The 23,469-nt window shown below is 42.6% G+C and overlaps 1 protein-coding gene across 1 annotated transcript; it reads left to right on the top strand.

The window, feature by feature from the left end:
• Window positions 1-4,147: 4,147 nt before the first annotated feature.
• Window positions 4,148-21,932, top strand: ENC1 (ectodermal-neural cortex 1). Its single transcript, XM_018574025.1, has 3 exons — window positions 4,148-4,202; window positions 13,238-15,029; window positions 21,085-21,932. The coding sequence occupies exon 2, from the start codon at window positions 13,241-13,243 to the stop codon at window positions 15,008-15,010; it is 1,770 nt and encodes a 589-aa protein (XP_018429527.1). The 5' UTR covers window positions 4,148-4,202; window positions 13,238-13,240; the 3' UTR covers window positions 15,011-15,029; window positions 21,085-21,932.
• Window positions 21,933-23,469: the final 1,537 nt, after the last annotated feature.

Genomic DNA, 23,469 nt, shown 5'->3' with positions numbered 1-23,469 from the left:
AAACCTATATTTTAACACAAAAAGTAGGGGGCCGTCTTATACGCCGAGTCGTCTTGTACGCCGGCAAATACGGTAGCGTAGTTAGCATAGATCAGCTCCTGTTCATCTAGATGTTCAATAAATATGAACATTCATTTATTACAGGCTGATTTTCATAAGGAATCCTGTTCTCACTTGCACGTGGCCACTGAACATACACAGTCAGGTGACATTTCTTAATTATTTTCATTCTCTGAATCTAAATTGGTGTTTGCAGAAAACAAAAAACACTGTAACAATAGCTACTTAATGTAATTTTGTTATGACAGAAATTTGGGGGCAGCCATTGCAGACATCCTAAAATGTTTTAAATCACCGACCCAGAATAAGCATGTAGCAAGTAAAGTCACAGTGATGTCACAATTCCTGATATATAATTTTTTTGCAGTTCGGTGACTCAGAACATAATAAAGCCGGAGGATCAGCATTACAGCCAGGGTGCTAGGTTTTCAGAAGGAAGTCAGCAATGCAGCATACATGGTTTTCTGTAGCAGGAATTACAGGGATGATTGGTTACATACAGGGACGATCATCTGTCTCTAACCTCAGGTAACCGCTCCATGTGAAATTACGTTTGAACATGGGTAGACAGCTGCGGCTGCTGCCACTTTGTCTTTGCTTTGTACAGGCTGAAAGGTATCAGCCATTGGGATCCACTTGTGACATCTGCCACAAGAATATGCAGGTACACATGCATTGCTGAGTGTTGACTAGGTGTGTTACTGCGATGTGCAGCAATGTGAATGTGCATTTCCGCAATTAATTGGCCCTCAGTGATCATTCTAAAGGTGCCCATACACCTTACGATTATCGTACGATAACCGTATGCGATCGACTTTTCGTACGACAATCGTAACGTGTGAATGTAGTGCCCGACCGATAGCACTGTACAATCATACGACTTTTGACGGTCAAGCATGTTTGAAAACTTTGGTCGATCGTACGATGTTTGCATAGTTGGTGGCGTTTCAGTCCGTCAAAAGTCGTACGATTAACACTGCGCATACGAAAATGAATACGATCAATTACCGCAAGTCGTCCAGGTGTTTTTTTTTAACTACCCCTGATTGAACCTTGCGATAGTCGGGGCAGGATGGGGCCGTCGTACGAAAATTGTATGACGGTTTGATCATCGGACGAAAAGTTTTGTCCGATAATCGTAAGGTGTATGGGCACCTTTAGGGTTACCTCTTATGTTACAATCTGACCGTACCAACATTGTACAATCAACTTTACATTTACCAAAACTATGTAATATGAGGACCAACCTAATCTATCCAATCAATCTGTATCCAATCAGACAGGTCCTTCTACTACATAGCTGTTGGTAGATCTAAAGGAGATTGTACAATCAGACTGTAATGTGTATGGTGAGTCTCAAACTTTAATTGGTCATGGTTCATGTGATCGAGGGGTGAGGCAATGGTATGTCCTTTGCCAAAATATCTTTGAAGATTGGGAGGTAAGAGATCATCAGCTGTCTATTGTAGCTTATAGCAGCCTTTCTCAACCAGGGTGGCACCCTGGGGTGTTTTCTGGCTTTGTCAGGTGGGTCTTTATATTTTTGCTAAAGGGGGGACTCAGCTGAAGAGGGGCTCAAGATGTGAAGGGGGTTTCTGGTGTAATGGAGGGCTTTTGATGTGAAAGGAGGGACTCTGATGCAAAGAGGGGCTTATGATTTGAAGAGGGCTTCTGGTGTGAAAGGGGGATGATGTGAGAGAGATGATGTGAAGAGGGGGTGACTGAAGTGAAGAGGGGCTCCTGGTGTGAAAGGGGGGAGTCTGATGTGAACAGGGACACCTGATGTGAAGGGGGGTTTCTGGTGTAATGGGGGAGGGGCTTCTGATGTAAAAGGAGGGACTCTGATGAGAAGAGGGGCTCATGATGCACAGCGGGGCTAATGGTGTGGAAAGAGTGGGGGAGTCTGATGTAAAGAGGGGACAAGGGGGTGACTCTAAAGTGACAAGGGGCTAGTGATATGAAGGGATGGGGTGTGAGAATTAGGGTCCCCCTGGTAAAATCCATATCGGACTCCTAGGATAACAGTTTGATACGGATTTGGGGGGGCATGCATGTTTTTTACATTTTAGACTGGGGTGCCCTGGGAGTCATACTTTTAAAGAGTGCCATGACTGAAAAAAAATGCTGCCTTATAGTCATGGGCAATGCCTGGCAGTGTGGATCTATGTCCTGGCATGTCCCTTCTTTCTGCAAACCTTTTAACTTCAACACTCACCACTAGATGGCAACATAACGCTGCCACAAACCTATACCAGCTTTTTTTTATTGTGACTGTCAACGCACATGTTAGGAATAGGAAGTCCAGACAATAGGGGGGGGAAATATATATATATATATACATATGCTCTATTATATTGAAAAAATATTTGAAAACACTACTTTTAGGATGTAAAACAAAGCAATGAATATTTTCAAACATCCTCAATCTGCCTTTTTCTTTATAGATTTGTCTATATGTTCGCAATAACCTGCCCAGAGAAGAGCCTATCTATATTATGTAGAAATATTGGAAGGAGCTTACTAAGCTCCTGAAAATGAAATGACTTATATCCTTTACACCAATTCAGCAGGGGATAATTGCCTAGGCAGGAGATCGCTCCCAGTGGGCTATAATTTGAGAATCAATAGGGGGGTCATTTAAAGCTACGGTACTAAATAGTGTTCATCAGGAAAATGTGCATTTAAAGGAGCTGCTCATGGTACAAATCTTGTCTGCTCTCAGGCTTCTGCCTATACAAGGCAAACATTCTGCAGAGGATTATGGGCTGTATGTCTACAATGAAAGCCACAATGTATGGCTGCAGATATGAATGCTGCACGGCAAGACTGCAACCTATATCAGACAGTCACATTTACCTTCCATCAGTCTAGATCAGCCAGAAAAATGAGATTATTTCTGATTAATCCAGTTTGTACATTTAGCGTTCATGTGCACGGACATAACTAAATTACTGATCATCTACAAAGGATAATGCTGGCAGATCCTGTAATGGTGCGTAAAGTGCGTATAGATGTGTAACTGTACGCATGCGTAAAACGTCTGTAAAGTTCTCTTTCCATTCTGAGAACTCAACCCCAATAATTTAATGTGTGCATGAATGCATATCCTCATGTTTTGCACGCATTTACATGCGTCAACTCTTAAATTACTGATTTTTTTATTTTGCTTTTACTGATCTTTATGCATTATTATGATACAGGATTTATAGAGCGCCAACAGTTTGTGCAGCGCTTTACGATACAAGGAAGACATTACAGGTACAATACAATTCAGGACAAGATGGTAAGGAGGGCCCTGCCCCTGAGGGCTTACAATGAAAAAAGGTAACAGGATTTTACAAGTGACAGGTTTGCCAAAGCAAATATTTAATAATAATATAAGGAAACAGAAGTGACACAGAGCTGTATAGTACAAGTGTGGAGTGTACAGGATGCATGGCATTGTGTGTGCTGTGTATGCATTGTACAGTGTAAAGGGTGCATGGCATTGTGTGTGCTGTGTATACATGGTGCAGTGTACAGGATGCAGTGTACAGGATGCATGGCATTGTGTGTGCTGTGTATACATAGTGAAGTGTAAAGGATGCATGGCATTGTGTGTGAGTGTGTACATAGAGCAGTGTACAGGATGCATGGCATTATGTGTGAGTGTATACATAGAGCAGTGTACAGGATGCATGGGATTGTGTGTGCTGTGTATACATAGTGCAGTGTACAGGATGCATGGCATTGTGTGTGCTGTGTATACATGGTGCAGTGTAAAGGATGCATGGCATTGTGTGTGCTGTGTATACATGGTGCAGTGTAAAGGATGCATGGCATTGTGTGTGAGTGTATACATAGAACAGTGTGTGTGCTGAGTCTACATGGAGTGTCAGCTCCTCCTCCTCCAGCACTCGTCTCCAGCCCTCAGCGCTCCTCCTTGTGCCATAACACTCGGTGTGAATGAAGTCTGGCTCAGAGAGGCTCGGGCTCTCACTCTCATAGTACTCCTCTTGTGTGTCCTTGCCCCTCCTCCTGGATCAGCCGTCCATGTGTCCTGTACGAGGAGATCCCCGATCACACTGAGCGAGGAACCGGCGAACAAGGACGGCGAACCCCGCACACTGACATGATACCCTGTGACCTGGAGGTGAGTGCAGCCTGTCTGATCAGCCCGGTGTGCTAAGCGGAGATGGAAGCTGCAGGATGGGAACTTGGAAGGGGTTAGCTCAGCTCTCACACCGGATCCTCTGCTATTAGCTGTACATAGATAACATCGGGGTAGTTTGGACTTGTATGAGAAAAGGGAAGTTTAGGAAGGACAGCGTGGGGTATCAGAAGTCATCAGCATGGAATGCAGTATACTCGCATCAGTTACTGAGATGTGATGGCCATGTGATAAGGATGGCAGTGGTAGGTTCATTCATGTAGCCTTGCCATGTGATAAGGAAGGCAGTGGCATTGATGGCAATGGTAGGTACCCTTATGTCTTGTGGCATAGATGGTAGTGGTAGGTATCCTTATATCTAATGGCAGTGGTAGGTACCTTTTTATGTCTTGTGGCATTGCCATGTGATAATGATGGCAGTGGTAGGTACCCTAATGTCCTGTGGCATTGATGGCAGTGGTAGGTACCCTAATGTCCTGTGGCATTGCTTTCTGATAAGGATGGAAGTGATAGGTTCCCTAACATAGAATTGCCATGTGATAAGGATGGCAGTGGTAGGTAACCTGGTGTCTTGCAGAATTGATGGCAGTGGCGGGTACCCTAATGTTCTGTGGCATTGCCATGTGATTAGGATGGAAGTGATAGGTTCCCTAATATAGCATTGCCATGTGATAAGGATGGCCGTGGTAGGTAACCTGATGTCTTGTGGCATTGATGGCAGTGGTAGGTACCCTAATGTTCTGTGGCATTGCCATGTGATAAGAATGGAAGTGGTAGGCTCCCTAATATAGAATTGCCATGTGATAAGGATGGCAGTGGTAGGTGCCCTAATGTTCTGTGGCATTGCCGTGTGATAAGGATGGCAGTGGTAGGTGCCCTAATGTTCTGTGGCATTGCCGTGTGATAAGGATGGCAGTGGTAGGTGCCCTAATGTTCTGTGGCATTGCCATGTGATAAGGATGGCAGTGGTAGGCTCCCTAATATAGCATTGCCATGTGATAAGGATGGCAGTGGTAGGCTCCCTAATATAGCATTGCCATGTGATAAGGATGGCAGTGGTGGGTAACCTAATGTCTTGTGGCATTGATGGCAGTGGTAGGTTCCCTAATATCTTGTGTCATTGCCTTCTGATAAGGATCCTTACTGATCAATCCCTACACTTACAAGATATGACAATTGCTGGGTGCACACCAGAATTGCATGCACTGATGCCAGCTGCATTTAGGATTTCATCCAATAGACTTGAATGGCAAAATGCAGGTTTGTGCACCCACAACACTATAGTGTTGTTAACCATTCCTATTAAAACAATGTAGTTTGTTTTGCAAGTGAATGTGTAGGACAATGCCTGGTGGTAAGGCTGGTGTGAGCACTGGGTGACTGTCCCTGCACTGTAAACCCTAAAAGAAGGCTGAGTTTGTAATTGTTATGGTAACAGCGATGCGATTTAGGATTTGCCCATTGCTGTGTGTTTCCAGCATTGGGAGGAGCGACATTTGAATGGGAAGCGCTGTGTGTTCAGCCTGAGTGCTTATTATTGTTCCCATGCTCAGCTTTTCAGTACTGTGCGCCTCTCTGTGCTCCTAGAGAGCATAGTCACTGTGCCCAATGCTGCCATCCTGGAGGTATCAGCCAGCTCTCGAGTGCCAGCCTTTGTTTCCTACTTCTCAATGAAAAATCTACCTAAACGGTTCTTCAAAGCACCTTTATTTCCTAGTGACCATATTAATAAATGCTATTTTGCAGCAATATATTGATTTAGTACATAAGACGAATGGCAGTGTGCACTACTCATGATTAGTATATAGTCAGGACAGGGAAAGATGATTACTGATTGATTGTTGGGGTTACTTGGATTACTGTCCTTTATCAAATTGATCTTTTCCTCATTCAATAAATGTGTGCCATTCTGAGATACACAGAACCAAGATATAAGTAATAATTGATAAATGTGCGCACGTTGTCAGCTCTTGTGAACAGAGTCAGCCTACTTTTCATTTTAGGACCTGTACTGACTGAGGTTTGTGTGTATACTTTGCAAGGATGTGACTTTATTCATTCAGCAAATAATTATATTTATGATATTCAATAACAGTTACTGTAAGGAAGTGGTTTGTCAATATTTTAGTGAGATTCCTTTCATCTCATTGGAATGCGTAGCATTGTGCGGACCCGAGTGTGCTGGAGCTCATTGTTAAGTCATTTCATAGACACGGGTTTGGATACACCTAATGCGTCTTACACGTGCTGCATATTCAGCTGTCATGTTATGTTAGGCTAAAAGCGTGTTCCCACCATGGGCTTAGGCTCGGAGGAGTGGCTCGTACACAAGTGCATAGACTATGCTGGCTATGGGATGCAATCCTCATGCCTTTGTCTGGACAATGCGCAATATATGCCAGGGGTTGGTGAGCTGGACTACTGTACTGGCATGCTATTGAGCTATGCACATTATGGGTTGTGACTTATAATAGACTTGGGTGAAAACATAAGTTCCTGCTACATCAGTGAGAGTTATCAAACTGGAAGCGTGTGGTCACTTATTTCTCCCTGGTTTGATATAGAAATAGCATGGTGCCGTCTTATCTTGGTCCACACGTCTTGGCTACAGTGCAAGCTTAAGAAGTTAGGTGCTCTGGCTAGGCATTTGCTTCCTAATTACCAATAATACTTTAATTGCCAGCTTTATATATGACTGAGTGTCTAATGTGTATAGTCAGTGTTTATAGAATTCCCATATGCCTCTCTTTAACTTTTTGTTCATTAAATGTATCCATAAGGGTGCTGCAGCATGAACACTTTTTGTTGCCCATAGCAGCCACTTCCAACTTCTATTTTTAAACAATGGGTTTGAAAATGAACCAATCATTTTGATTAGTTGCTACGGGTTACAAAGAAAACACAGTTTTCATGCTGCCACCCAATCCAGCTGATTATGGTCAGAAGGTGAATACTGTATATGAATGTCCATTGGCACTCTACAATTACCCCTGGCCATCTGTTGCTTCTCTGCAACTTCTGTAGTCACCCTTGGGCCAGCCAGTCCAGCTGATCTCTTGTGTTGGATTTCCTCAGCTGATCACTATTGCTCTCCCAAGCTAAAGTTAGAGCTTGTTGTCCATTGAGCTGTGTTTTTTTGCCCAAGTATGGTGTAAATAGGGCACAGTTGGTTTCTGTGTGCCCTGTTCACACCATATGTGTGTGATGGTGTGCACAAAAATGTAGCACCATGGACATGAGGCTCAATTCACAAAGCCAACACACCAGGATAAAGATACTTTAAAAAAAAAGACAGTTATTTTAATTTTAATCCAATGAGATTTAAAAATGACAGTCACAAGACTAAAATAAAGATACTTATTCTTGTGTTAAAGCTTGGTGATCCGAGCCATGGTGTGAACAAGCCCGTAGTGCTTGTCTTGAAAATGTCCATGTAAATGTTAGTGCAATTAGAAAAGTAGCATGGACAGTACTCAACTGTGCAGCTATACAGGCACGCTTGGTCAATCTGCAATTGCTGGTTTATACCATGATTGTCATTTTTGTGTGTTGTTTTCAGACATCCTTGCCATATTTATGTGCAGAGTTGCAGCATTGTAAAGAGGTTACTTGTTCTGTGTCTGTACATTCTGTATCTGTATCAAGTTCCCCTACCTATCAAAGGAAGTTTTCTCATCTCCATTAAGGAAATGGGTTGTGAGATCATTTTCCTCCTTAAAGACTTTAATATGATGCGGGCTGCTGATTTTTGTTTCTTCCTCAAGTTTGATATGTTCTCTTTGAAGGTCGCTGACAACCTTTCAAAAGATGCCTTGAAGTCAGATACTCATGCACATTCCTCCTCCGCTACTTTGGTTATAAATCTTGACTCAGTCAGATACATTCCTCTATGTTACTGGGAAGGTGAAATGTTCTTTTTTTTGTGTTGGAATGAGATCACCTATATATACAGACCTTTGCTAGCCTGTACACTGACTTCAGGAGAACATATGCTGACAGCCTGGAGGAAAGCTGCGCTGAAGTAGCAGGCAGAGATTTGCTTTGTAGATGTAAAGTGCTGTGGAAAAATTGTGTTGTGTGGAATCTGTAAAAATGACCGGCATTGCATTCGTTCCTTCGAGATAAGACGTTGATGAATTCCCTTTATGTTCTTTCCAAAGATCTTGAGAACGCTGTCTGCTTCAGACAGCTGTGTGTGGTGTCAGTTATAAAGGCGGAATGACATTTGATTAGTTAAACACACATTTGCAATTTGAAGGAACCTCCAGCACTTCCTGTTTGTATAGCTTACCATGTGTCATTAAATCCTATGTGGCTGTGATTGGCATCCCAGGGCTCTCTGTTGGAAACTTACAAGTGCCAGAATGCCCTACTGGTTATGTATTTCAAGTATGTTTGAAGTGTTTGAAGTGTACAGATGGTTGAAATTGGTTTTATAGTAGCAGACTGGCCATCTTCAGGTGTAATACAGACTATAACATGTCATTTTATTGTGGAAAAAGATTTTGAGGGTAGTTATTATTATTATTATTATACAGGTTTTATATAGCGCCAACAGCAGACATTACAATAACAATACAATTCAAGACAAGATGGTGAGGTGGGTCCTGCCCCTGAGGGCTTACAATCTAAAAGGGAGGGGGAAGTGATACATGAGGAGGGAAAGTTGACAACTGTGTGCTGCTGCTATGTTTTGCCAACAACAACAACAAAAAATGTTGCTCCTGGTCCTTAGTTGATATTATTGTTCAGTAAATGTGATTTTAACAGGATTACATAGAGGCTGGCATGATATATTGATACTGGTGTACTCAGGGCCATCCCTATAATGAGGTAGCCTGAGGTGGTTGCCTTAGGCATCTCATTAGGGGGAGGGGCGGCAGAAAAGCGGCCACAGCGTTCTAGGTTGCAAAGAGATCTTAGCTTTTAGCAACTTGTGTCTGGCTTTGCGCCCAGCGCACTGATGTCACCGTTTGCCAAGACCTGAGTGGGGCATTCTGGCTTGCACCCCACTAAGCTTCTGGCAACCAATGGGATTGGTGATCCTTCTCCATTTCTTGAGTTGGATCCCGCCCTGCTCACTGATGCCACTGGTTGCCAGGAGCTTGGTGTATCTTGTCTTATGCATTTCTTCCAGGTCTGTGCAGTAATCTGGTGTGATACTTAGCCTCTGTACACGAGCTTCCTGTAATAAAGACCAGTCATTGCTGCTCTCTCTCCTTGTGCAGAGTGACTGGTCTTGTCTCCGCCCCCTCCTGTAGTTTTCTGCACGTAGCCTGTAGTAGGAAGTGCCTGCTTTTTTTTTTTTCATGCAAAATCTGTTTGCATGACGACTGACCGACTGTACCGAATTGCAGGTTTTCCTTTTGTTAATAGAACAACCTGGGCATTTTATCAGCACAGTGTCACTTTCTATGTCAAGACATACCTGTAATAGAAGTGGCTGTATAATTAAATATAATAATAATAAATAAATATAATTAATGAAGTATGAGCCAGTGGGAGAAACCACTGCATGTGATGGGGGAAACAGGAATTTGACTCCCCTAGCTAGTTGACTCCTTGCATTGCTTGCCAAAATGGCTCCAAGTTTTCTTATGTTCCCATGAGCCTAGATTATGTAGATCACATGGGTTGGGTTACCAGGAACATTGTAGGTGTTTCCCGTCACTAAGACTGCAGAGTCTCCAGTTTCCAGTCACACAGATGCTCTCTGGCAGACAAGAATATCATGCATGTGTCTGATCAGATCATTCTTGGATACAGTGGACTACTTTGAGGATAGGTTGACTTGAGAATCCCTGTTGATGTGTGAATAACATACCATACCAATACCATCTCATTAAACTGATCCGCCATTTGTAAAATTGGTAACCCACTGATCTAGTAGATATCTATATTTTTCACATCAAAGTGTAATATTCATTGCTTTCTGTAATGTGAATGCCTTTGTTTTGGTTTTATGGATTTTTTTTTTTAAACATATTGTCCTAATTAGAAAATGTGGTCTGATTTCCCTCTATGGGCTGTATTTAAAATAGCTCCTTCTGGCATGTAGACTGTTACATGAGCACTTTGAGGTACAGACAGTAAGATGTTTAGCCGTTGTAAATCACTCGGCTGACCTTTCTAATGACAGATTAGAAAAGAGTCTTCTGAAGGAAGTGTCCAAACCTTTCTTTCTTTGAGTGCGGTGGTTTACAATGACATGAGTTGTATAAATTAATGAAGTAGGGATGTGTACTTTGGGATAGTAAACGTTGGAGCTACACGTGTTTGCTGCCAAGCGTTCCGACTCTATGCCGCTATTTGCCTGGCTGAGTTAGATACTTGTAAAAAACTTTGGTGTTCCATCCTTGCAACCTACAGCTTTCATAGTGTAGAGCTGAGATCAGTAATCCACCTTTCAGCACATGCAGGTGTACAGCGTACATACACTCTTTTATCACATGAATAAAATATGTTTTCATGTTATGAGCATGATGTTTGCATGTTGACATGTGTAGAATGGCTCATAGGACTGTCATAGATGGAGGTTTTAGGGGTAAGAAACATTCTGTTCTGCTGATTTATGGTCTACCATGGATCTCTGTGAGGTGGCGGAACTGGTTCTGCTAGACTGTCAAGGTAGTGGGAGATATTTTGAAGAAAGTCACACATATATATTGTAGAACTATCACAGCGAAAGTACAAAGCATTGAAACAATAACAAAGTACTAAAAATAGATCAGTATAGTGTTCCGTACACTAACAGCTTTTTTTTACATTTCAGACCATTGATACAATAATAATAAACTTTTGTTATGAATGGGGCTGTGTTGCCCGCTTTTTAAAATGCAGCCCCAATGCCAATTTAATTTGCCTCATCACGAATGGGCTCCGTTCACACCACCATGTTGCAGTGTTATAAAAGTACTGTACCCACTACTTTTCTTCAACACAGCGGGCCATGATGTGCTACAACCATACATAGGAGTTAATTAAATGTCACTCGGGACATTGTGTTTAGAGATAAGCCACTTTAAGATGGTGGTCATTGAAATGGTTATGTTTAATACACTAAATGTTGTTAATAGAAAAACCTGGGCATTTTATCAGCACAGTGCCACGTTCTATGTTAAGACATACCTGTAATAGAAGTGGCTGTATAGTAACCTTTACGGCAGGCCATTTTTTTATATTCTACCTCCTTTGTTTCTCAAGTATTCAGCTAGTCAGATGGGTTGAATACCTGTTTTCCCCGTGGCTTGCAATGGTTGCTACCACCGGCTTGTATGTTCTATAGTGAAGCCTGAGCCAGTGGGAAAGCCATTGCGTGTGATGAAGGAATTTGACTCCTCTAGCTAGCTGAATAGTTGCATTGCTTGCCAAAATGGCTGTAAGTTTCCTTATGTTCCCTCAAACCTAGATCAGGTAGATCACATGGTTAGGGTTACCAGGAACATTGTAGGTGTTTCCCATGCAGAGTCTCCAGTTTCCAGTCATACAGATGCTCTCTGGTAGACAAGAGGATCAGCAGGAAACAATACTGTGCAGCACTACTAAACAGGAAGCAGGGTCAACATACACTATATTAACAAAAGTATTGGGATGCCTGCCTTTACACGCACATGAACTTTAATGGCATCCCAGTCTTAGTCCGTAGGGTTCAATATTGAGTTGGCCCACCCTTTGCATCTATAACAGCTCCAACTCTTCTGGGAAGGCGTCCACAAGGTTTGGGGGTGTGTCTATGGGAATGTTTGACCATTTACTGATGTTGGACGAGAAAGCTTGGCTCGCAGCCTCCGCTATAATTCATCTCAAAGGTGTTCAATCGGGTTGAGGTCAGGACTCTGTGAAGGCCAGTCAAGTTCCCCCACCCCAAACTTGCTCATCCATGTCTTTTATGGACCTGCACTGGTGCGTAGTCATGTTGGAACAGGAAGGGGTCATCCCCAAACTGTTCCCACAAAGTTGGGAGCCTGAAATTGTCCAAAATGTCTTGGTATGCTGATGCCTTAAGAGTTCCCTTCACTGGAACTAAGGGGCCAAGCCCAACCCCACACCATAATCCCCCCTCCACCAAACTTTAGACTTGGCACAATGCAGGCAGGCATGTACCGTTCTCCTGGCAACCGCCTAACGCAGACACGTCCATCAGATTGCCAGACAGAGAACCGTGATTTGTCACTCCAGAGAACACATCTCCACTTCTCTAGAGTCCAGTGGCGGCGTGCTTTACACCACTGTATCCAATGCTTTGCATTGCACTTGGTGATGTAAGGCTTGGATGCAGCTGCTCGGCCATGGAAACCCATTCCATGAAGCTCTCTACGCACTGTTGTGCCAATCTGAAGACCACACAAAGTTTGGAGGTCTGTAGCTATTGACTCTGCAGACAGTTGGCGACCTCTGCACACTGTGCGCTTCAGCATGCGCTGACCCCGCTCTGTCATTTTACGTGGCCTACCAGTTCGTGGCTGAGTTGCTGTTGTTCCCAGTTGCTTCCACTTTGTTATAATACCATTAACAGTTGACCGTGGAATATTTAGTAGCAAGGAAATTTCACAGAACGCCTGAATCCAATGATTTGGAGGGGTGTCCTAATACTTTTGGTAATATAGTGTATGTAATTTCTAACTATGGCTGTACCACGCAAATACTGCATATAACTACAAACTATACATAGAAACAAGTGTTTGATAAATTAACATATGATAAAATTATATAAATGAGCTGATCTCTTTCACATGTATTTCTAACTACAGTTCCTCTGTAAGATGAAGCTGACATTTCATTTACATAATATAATGAATGTGTTTTAAGATTTTTGTAATACAGAGGATTTTTTGAGTGATTTGATAATTAGTATGTCTTTACAGCTACTTGTCACGTTTGAAAGTGTTTCATTCACTGACAGAGGTTTGAACTTCTATCATATATATATATATTAAAGCAATGAATTACTGCATTGAGGTCAAGAAATGTGCTGTATACAATGACTAATCATACATTTGTTGCTTTTTTTTTCTCCCTATAGGAGTCAAGATGTCAGTCAGCATACATGAGAACCGTAAATCCAGAGCCAGTACTGGCTCTATGAACATCTATCTGTTTCACAAGTCTTCATATGCTGACAATGTACTTACTCATCTCAATCTGTTGCGACAGCAATGCCTCTTCACCGATGTCCTCTTGCTGGCGGGAAACAGGTCTTTCCCTTGCCATCGAGCTGTCCTGGCTGCTTGCAGCCGTTATTTTGAAGCCATGTTCAGTGGTGGTCTTAAAGAAAGCCAAGCCAATGAGGTAAACTTCCACAATGCTGTCCACCCAGAAGTCCTAGAGCTTCTATTGGATTATGCATACTCTTCCAGAGTCATCATCAATGAAGAAAATGCTGAATCTCTTCTGGAAGCAGGAGATATGTTGGAGTTTGAGGACATCAGAGATGCTTGTGCAGATTTCTTGGAGAAAAACCTTTATCCCACCAACTGCTTAGGCATGCTTCTCCTCTCCGATGCTCACCAGTGCACTAAGCTTTATGAACTGTCTTGGAGAATGTGCCTTACCAACTTTCAAACCATCTGCAAAACCGAAGACTTTCTCCAACTGCCCAAAGAACTGGTGGTACAGCTCTTATGCCATGAAGAACTGGAAACTGAAGACGAAAGGATGGTGTATGAATCTGCAATGAACTGGATTAACTATGATCTGAATAAGCGACACTGTTACCTTCCCGAGCTACTTCAAACTGTACGATTGGCTCTTCTGCCAGCCATATATCTAATGGAAAATGTAGCAATGGAAGAGCTTATCATTAAGCAGAAAAAAAGCAAAGAACTGGTAGAAGAAGCCATTCGGTGTAAATTAAAAATATTACAAAATGATGGCGTGGTGACCAGTATGTGTGCTAAGCCTCGTAAAACTGGTCATGCTCTGTTTCTTCTGGGAGGACAGACTTTTATGTGTGATAAATTATACCTCGTTGACCAGAAGGCAAAGGAGATCATACCTAAGGCAGATATCCCAAGCCCACGCAAAGAATTCAGTGCATGTGCAATCGGTTGCAAAGTGTACATCACTGGAGGCAGGGGTTCTGAAAACGGTGTCTCCAAAGATGTTTGGGTTTATGACACTCTTCATGAGGAGTGGTCAAAGGCCGCTCCAATGCTTGTTGCACGGTTTGGCCATGGCTCTGCTGAACTGAAACACAGTTTGTATGTAGTAGGGGGACACACTGCAGCCACAGGCTGTCTTCCCGCCTCTCCATCTGTGTCCCTAAAACAAGTGGAGCAGTATGACCCAGCAACCAACAAGTGGACAATGGTCGCTCCTCTTCGAGAAGGTGTCAGCAATGCAGCTGTGGTCAGTGCAAAGCTGAAGTTGTTTGCATTTGGTGGGACCAGTGTTAGCCATGACAAGTTGCCCAAGGTCCAGTGCTATGATCCTTCTGAAAACAGATGGACTGTACCAGCTACTTGCCCACAGCCCTGGCGCTACACGGCAGCAGCTGTTTTGGGAACCCAAATCTTCATCATGGGGGGAGATACAGAGTTCTCAGCCTGTTCAGCCTATAAATTCAACAGCGAAACGTATCAGTGGACTAAAGCTGGAGATGTTACGGCCAAGAGAATGAGCTGTCATGCTGTAGCATCTGGCAATAAACTGTTTGTGGTTGGAGGCTATTTTGGAATTCAGAGGTGCAAAACATTGGACTGTTATGATCCAACACTTGATGCGTGGAATAGCATAACTACAGTACCTTATTCTCTTATCCCAACGGCATTTGTCAGCACGTGGAAACATCTGCCGTCCTAAAGCACTGCACACTGGCATGGTAAGTTTCAGTTTAGGAATGTGTCCTTATGCCAGCGAGTATAGTTTATGCTGAAATTTGCTTCATTGTGTGTAGAGAAGAACCCATCCCAGCCTGTAGGTTACTTTAACTTTCACATCACAGTCTAGAATTCAATATTGCAACTGATCTTGTTATTTGCTGTACATACAATCTGGTAAGATGCAGATAAATATGTTTTAAATACTAAATGTGTGTCCTGATTCCAAACTTTTAGGATTGCATGTGACTTCATCATAAAACACCTTCATGTAACATGAAGCAGGAGGAGGCTAGACAGGAGAGAACTAACAGCGAATACAGAAGTACTTTACCTTATAACCTCTCATGAAATACCTGTACTGGCAACTTCTTTCAGTAGGTGCTAACTCCCTGTTATGTTGATCCCTCAGATGTGATCTTGAACAGTTATAACCAGTGAAGTTCAAACTCCTTGCTGATGAGTGCAAAGTCGAACCAACCACAAAACAATCTAGGCAGGAACGTAGGGCCCGGTGCATATCCTGGGGGACCAGCTACCACTTTTTTGCATTTGCAGATAACCAAGTAGATGACACAATTGGTCAAAGCTGTGTACCTGGCTGTCCCTTTTATAAGGGAGGCATTTAGTGTTTACTACCTCATCGAAGGACCCATTTTGCATTTAAAGCTTTGGGCACAAAAACGTTCATTTAAATATATTCATCAATAGCCAAAAAGACTATAACTCCAATTTCTGTGCTCCAAATGCCTTTACAAACCTAGCCATTACCGTAAAAAAGTAGCAGTGACATCATGACTGTGCTTCATGTAACCTGAGCAGAGCTGTGAGAGGGGCTCAGCAGGTCCACCCAGTACAGCCTGCCTACAGAAAGGGGCGGAGACAAGACCAGTCGCTCTGCACAGAGAGAGCAGCAGTGACTGGTCTTTGTTATAAGAAGTACCTGCAGGGAAGTAAAGTGTCACACTTTTTTCCCCTCTTCTTTGTATCTCTGTAGGTTGGACTCGATGGACGTGTGCCTTTATTCAACCTGACTAACTATGTAACTGGATTACTGCACAGATCTGGAAGAAATACACAATGCACATCAAAAATCCAAGCAAGAATACACAAGCCATTTGCATTTAGACAATATTTCCTTATCCTGGACCAAGTATTTTAAATGCTTACTGGCAGTGTTTTTTTTTAACTTGCTAGAAAATCTGACTACACCATTGTAGTCGTCTCCTCTTCTTGGAGTGTCTGTTACACTCTGTACTGGCCCAGCTCTTGCACCCCTCCCTTCACCTACCTGCATAACCTTTATGTAGCAACCAGAAATGAGCAAAGGGGAATACTATAGCGTGTCACTTGAGTGACAGCTCTGAGTCTGCTGGTGCTGCTGATTTCACATCCAAGATGGCAGTGCTCAGCAAAAGTCTCAGGGCTTTTGGATGTCTACATAAGGGAGACATTTACAAAGTAATACCAGTTATGGAATAGCTTAAATGCACAAATGGGAAGATTTTTGTTGAAATTTATGGTCTCTTTAAATGTACCTCAAACACTTGGACTGGATGACTCTCTTAGGCAGTTGGTGCCATATTTTGTTTGTAGTGAAACAAATACTGACATCTATTTAGACCATGTTAACCTGCAGAACAAGTGAGCACTACCCACATTCTTTTACAAAGGGTTTGTACTGGGAACACTTATACAGTACATACTTCTATTTCCATGTCATGTGTGCTCTGTCTCCTGCTCAGGGCTGCTTATAACAATAAAATAGGTTGTAAGAGTCGAACCATTGGTCTTTTTGTAAACTTCAGATAATATTTTTTTTCCTTGTGATGCTACCAGAGAAAAATCACATACCTCATCTCTTTTTTTCAGAGCCCTTAAGCCTCACATTAAAGGAGAACTATGATTTGCCCTTAAGCCTCATTTATATGGGTGGTGGATTGTTCTCAGAGGGCGGTAGAGCAGCAGCTTCCAGACGTTCAGTAGGTGCTCCTGAACGCACCTCATCTCTTTTTTTCAGAGCCCTTAAGCCTCACATTAAAGGAGAACTATGATTTGCCATTAAGCCTCATTTACATGGGTGGTGGATTGTTCTCAGAGGGCGGTAGAGCAGCAGCTTCCAGACGTTCAGTAGGTGCTCCTGAACGCCATTTCGTTTTTTTCTTTTTATCCCAATTTTTGTATATCCCACTGGGGATTTTGAATTGCAATACTTGCCCATGCAGTTGCGGTCTGGTCCCATTGATTGCAATGGTGTGTTTGGTAAGCGGCACCGCAAGCCGACCTGTGACCATGAGACTGTCACAGGTCGGCTCAGTAGACCGGGTTCCCTCACCTCTCGATCCTGTCACGGCCCTCTGCAGTGACGGGGGGAGGGGCTGGATTCCCCTCTCCCCGCTCCGATCTGCCAGCGCTGACTGGCGGAACGGACGGGGGAGGGGGCGGGTACAGCTGGCTCTGCCTCTAGATAGGCAGAGCCAGCTGTCACTCACGCAGCTGGGCGGATCCCGTCATCTAAGTCGGGATCCGCTCCAGGTGCGGCGTCTCAGTATACCGCGAGCTGTAGCTCGCGGTATACTGAGCTTAGGGTAACGGGAGGACGCTAGTTCGTGTCCTCCCGTTACCCCAAGGAGAACTATGGGGAAAAACACTGACCCCATAGTTCTCCTTTTAAAGGCTGCCATATACATTCCAGTGATCAGAAAGGCTTTCCAGCATGTTTCATTCCTGCTCCCATAGACAAATCTCAGTATCTGCTGAGGATCCTTAGACAATATGAAATATGGGGTTCTAGGAGAACCAACTATGGTATCATACAATGTTTTTTCATTCAAGAAAACATTTTCAGAGAACATATGGAGGCAGCCATTGCTGTCTTCCTAAAAATGCAAGATGACTGGCTATTATGCTGACCTAGGGGCTTCAATATTTTACCAGTCACTCACTTAGAACCAGTATGCAAATCAGCAAAATTCAGAGTGAGGTCAGAAATTCTTCTTTGTTCCGGGCCATTGCCTGTAAGTTTTGAAGCAGGGGGAATAACGTCAAGACTAGGCAACTAGCATTTCCAGCACATGAGGTCAGCAGTCAGTTTCCTTGTTTCTGTTGCAACAGGTTTCCTTTAAGACAAATGAAAGACAAACTAACAGAAGCTCAGAGGGAGAACAAGCTCGCCTCAAATTAGTTTCACATTGCAGGGCTCTCCTCACCATACTTCAGTGTCCCTAACTGAGGAGAAGTTACACAGTGACGCAACCCGTCCTTTATGCTCTGTTGTTTCACCAAATAGCCCTTTATCACAAATATGCTAAGCGTTTCAACCAGCCACACATTTCCGATCCCTTGTAGATAGTGTCAACAAAAGGAGAGACATCTCAATCTCTTGGCATCGATAGTGGTTATCTGGTGTCCCTTGTGTTCTGGATAACTCTTCTGTTACTCATTTCCCTGGCACATGACTGCCCTCTGCACAGCGGAATGTGCGCGGCTGTGCTGGGAAACTATGTTTGCTCTGGTTTCACCTCTAGGGACAGGTGTGGTCTCATGCTTGTGCAGTTAGTATGTGGTCCAGGAATGCCGACCTGTAGTGCCAGTTGAGTCACTGCTAAGCATCTGCTCTCTGTAACTGTATGAAGAGCAGGTAACGTCATTAATGCTACTTGATAGTTCTGTCTAGTAATCTAGAGGGTTTGGGATGCGGTTACTGCATCTAGAGCACATGATCTGTAGATTATGCAGCCAGGAGTGTAAATGATTATACAATAACTTCCTCTGTCCTTATCTAACTTCTACTTTTAGCTGCCTAAATAATCCAAACACTCGATTTAACGGTGTGCAAGGCTTGTTCACATAGGCATTAAAAACAGGCGGTTAATTCCCATTTTTGGCGCCCACCCAAAATAGTGATTGCCGAGGCTTGTACACATGATGCAGCATATACTAAACAGCATGTCGCCTTTGGCATGCGGTGCCGCTTACCAAACACACCATTGCAATCAATGGGACCAGACCGCAACTGCATGGGCAAGTATTGCAATTCAAAATCCCCAGTGGGATATACAAAAATTGGGATAAAAAGAAAAAAACGAAATGGCGTTCAGGAGCACCTACTGAACGTCTGGAAGCTGCTGCTCTACCGCCCTCTGAGAACAATCCACCACCCATGTAAATGAGGCTTAAGGGCAAATCTGTCAAACATATTCTGACCCCTTGGTTGTAGAAGCAAATTGTAGACTCTTCCATTGTCATAGGGAGATGTAATGATCCCTATCCAGCATCCTGGCACTTTTGAATTCGCCACAGAAGTCTCAGGTCCAGAGCCCCATATCACCATAATCAGTCCATACAGCAACAGATCTTACATCTTAACTAAAATAATATTTTCTAAATCTGGTGGCTAAATACCAGGAGACAAGGGAAACAGGCGGGTGTCTGTTCCATGTGTTGGTAGATTTAGTTGCCATATAAACCTAACTCAGCAGTATTGTATGCTGCTTATTTATAGAAGTTGTTTTTACCCACATACAATGGGCGGATTTTGGCAGATAACTAAGTATGAAGGCAGTAAATTAATTGGGTAATTATTGTATAGATAGCCACTAGTAATGTTACCATTACCTATCATGTCACGCAGCTAGGTCCGAAGTAACTTTTGCTTTCTTTGACTGTGGCTGATCCATTCTGAATCACAGCGGAGAAATGTACATCTTTCCAGGGCTGTGCACTGCACACTTCCAGGCATGTGCTGGCAGGGAAATGTCAGAGCTGGCAGATTGCAATCATGGAGCCAGACACTAGAAGTTTTCCAGAATGTCGATTGGCAGGGCCTGTGACATTTTCGTTCAGAACTGTGAACGATGTGGGTTATATAAGGAGAAAGGGAGGGGACAGCTAGGCACTCTTGTTCAGACAATTCTACATTTCTGCCCAAATATATCAAGCATGGGAAGTCACACCCTAGAAGTAAGACATTAACACACTATATGCTTTATTGTGTGCCAAAGTGCTGAGTAAAGGAAATGAGAAAGAGAGTACACACAAAATAGTGGAACACCTAATTATGGTTTTCGGCTTCTTCAACCTGAACCGTTATATACTATATACAACTATCTTTCTGTGTGTGTGTGTGTATATATGTATGTATGTATGTATGTATGTATGTATATATATATATATATATATATATATATCACACACACATCTGTATCATTATTAAATGCTTCAAGTTTTCTCAGACATGTGGATGGAACCCATCAAAAGTCAACCCTATTGGGTAGCATGCATATATGGTGGTGCCAGAGGACTTTGTGACAACTGTATAGTACATGCTGTTCATTTACTATCTCTTGCGAGCAAATCCCTGATCAGACCCTGAATAACCATTAGTGAGATATGTTTTTCAAAATACTACATTTTACTTAAATGATATGTAATAATCACATGAATATTCCAAGAAAAAGACATGTGATGATCATGGTCTAATCCAACCAGGTCTGTTTGCTGGTCGGCACTCTCAAATCCTAGCAAATAATCCTGGGCGATTGTTCATGAAGACTATTGTTTGTGGCCAATTACAATAAGACCATGGCTGGGGGTTGTCTGCTGAGCACATCGACATGCATGCTCTTGCAAAGATTCCTGGTTGGGTTCCATGTACACACCATCTTTACATTAGCACCCTTGCAGGTTTTTTTCTTTTTTATCAGTCTGTAGTTTTTCTTTCCTTGTCCCAATGCTGTAATGACACAATTATTATATGACCTTTTGTATTTATTGTTCCTTGAATGTGTCAGACATCTGGCAGATATACAGCCTCCCAATAGCCATGCCTAGCAGCCGAGCTTGCTGGTATATTGGCAGCTTTAGATGAACAAGTCTAATGGAATATAGTGTAATATAAAATCTGGGCAATGGCAGATGGCTAATCTCATTTAGTATCTTCTAATACAATTATGTCTTCATGATGTGGGATCAATGTAATGTATATAGTGGAATCAAGCATCTGCTTTATTGCTGAAGACTAAGATAACAGTTGTATTCTTTTTGTTTTCTGTGCAGGACCTCAGCTGTGAAGATTTAAGCCAGCTTTTACGTGAAGATGACTTAAAAGACTTGCTCTACACTAAAGATGTTTGGCTTGCCACTTGTACAGAACCATTTTGCAGCTGGGACTCTCTGGCTGCAGAAGGGTTATTGTCTTTCGGGACAAAGAGGATAGAAATCTCATTCTACAACTATCAGTATTAACCCGATTACTCACCAGAAGCTGAGCACCAACCTTTTTCTGGTTTTGCATTTGAGAACACTGAGACAATTTAATAAGACGGACATAGCTGGAATCCACCTGGACTGGAGAGTTTATCATTGCAATCCAAAGCGGCTGGAAATGTCAGCACCAGCTGCGGGGGGAAAGCCAGGAACTCCACGGAGGAAAGACGTCATGTCTTATAGAATTCTAACAGCCAGTCGCTTAACATTAGACCGCACAATGGGCAGTGCCATCGGCATATTCTAATCTCTCAGTTTAATGCATTCTCCATGTTAAACATTGTGAAAGCCACAGCTGTAATTTAGCCAGAAGTAAAAAAAACTGTGAACAAACATTGGATGTCTTACTATCCACAATGCATCGCCATTTCAACTGCCTATTTATATATGACTTTCTTATTACATTCCCAGTTGTGTCTATTTATTGTCCTGTGCTGTGTGCATGCTGATACAATGCTTGTAGTTGTATTGACATGTGAAAGGCCCGGCTGAATGTATATTTAGAGCTTGCAACAATTTCTTCTTCAAAACAGTGTATTTAGCTACCTGCTTGCAGCATTGCAAACTGTCTTTTGTGATTAACCCTTTCACTGTGATGTAGATGTCTGTGACTGTGAAATGCTCTCTAAGTAGAAGACTGTACTCATCATGAAAAGACATTTTCTGGCCTTTTGGTAGCGTGGTGTGACAACAAATACAACTTGATATCTATGGGGCAAGAAGATGACATTATTTAGATACACATCTTCTGGTACATATTAGACCCAATGGTTTTACCACATGAAAGTGTGAGTATGTATAGTCCAAAGTCTTTTTTTAAAATTTTGGATAGAGTAAGGAAGTGATAACAGCTCTACTGGGTTCAATGTTGCTATCTGTGTCCCACTGGGGGGTTTCCCTTGCTTCCGGTCTTGGAGACCTAACAGGAAATCAGAGGAAATCTCCCCAAAGTGAGAAGAATTCCCATCTTTGACGGCCATCACCAAAACCTTTGTCCCACTTGGATGATTTACTTTCAGTCTCCGTGACAGTGGTCACCAGGACAAATAGGTGAATCACCTGAGCTGGGACACAAATGGCAATTGATTTTTAGGCAGATGATCTAACCCATTCCCAATCTATCTAAAACTAAAGAAAAAGTTTCGCCCTTACACACACTTTATGGACTTAATGTGATAGAGGTGGAACACCTTCATAAGCCTTGAGGTTAATTTTTTATGTATTATAGCAGCATTTGTGCAGTACAGCTTAAGTGTTAGTGTATTACCTGCTCTATCAAGTGAACGGCCTCTAAACCATATTTCACTGTGCTCAGTTATTAACACAGCCATGAATGTGTTTCATTCTTAATAGAACCCTTTTAATACTAGTGGTTAAACCACCCATGGAACATGTAGTAGAGAAAACATGAACCCTAGCTTATTGTTGCAGACCCGTAAAACCTATTTTAGGTTGCCCCTCTTGTCTTATATAATAGAAATATTCTGAGAAGCGACACGATCCGTGTGGAGTGATTTTTTTTCCAGTGTTTGGTTTCTGTAATTGAAGTATGCGATGCCTAGCTGGGCCTCTCGCTCACAGCAATATTCATTGTGACTATTCACAATCAGCCTTCTAGATCCCTAACAGGCCGTGTGTCACAGCTGCTGCCTCTGATTCTTGCTCTCCAGGCACAAACACTGCTGGGCTCTGTGATGAAGGAGTCATGACAATGATTATTAGTAGGGATTAGGTGACGAGAGCGGGCTCCATACAAATGCATTGTAGATAGCCTTTAGTTGAAGTTATTAAAGGCAAGACGACAGGAACCAGTACATGTATTATTATGAATGTGGACATACCCGAAAAGTTCACTTTATTTGTAATGAAGCGTACCCATGGAGAACAAATTCTTACTAAGGGAGTTGTACGAATGTCACCTAAAGAGACAAAAAATATGTGTCTGGAGTGATAATATAAGAAACAGCCCAACGTTTGTTTAGAGGATGGGAAATTGCATTTATTTTCATGGTGCGGTCAGTTTAAAGTGTATCTCTAGCCAAAACCTTCATTTTGGACAGAGTAGGTGAGGCTTAGAAGCCCTGATTTTTCTTTTTGTTTACTGACTGAGTTAGGAGATTTCCCTTCAATGCCTGTGCATGAAACAAAACAGGAAGTGAGAGGAAATATCTCCAA

This window comes from Nanorana parkeri, unplaced genomic scaffold, assembly GCF_000935625.1.
Source record: "Nanorana parkeri isolate BGI_ZX_2015 unplaced genomic scaffold, ASM93562v1 scaffold2681, whole genome shotgun sequence".
Lineage (NCBI taxonomy): Eukaryota > Metazoa > Chordata > Amphibia > Anura > Dicroglossidae > Nanorana > Nanorana parkeri.
The sequence above is the reverse complement of the archived record's forward strand: the minus strand, read 5'-3'. Positions and strand labels throughout refer to the sequence as shown.

Excerpts from the sequence above, each read along its gene's own strand:
- ENC1 (XM_018574025.1), top strand. The coding sequence starts at position 13,241 with ATGTCAGTCAGCATACATGAGAACCGTAAATCCAGAGCCAGTACTGGC.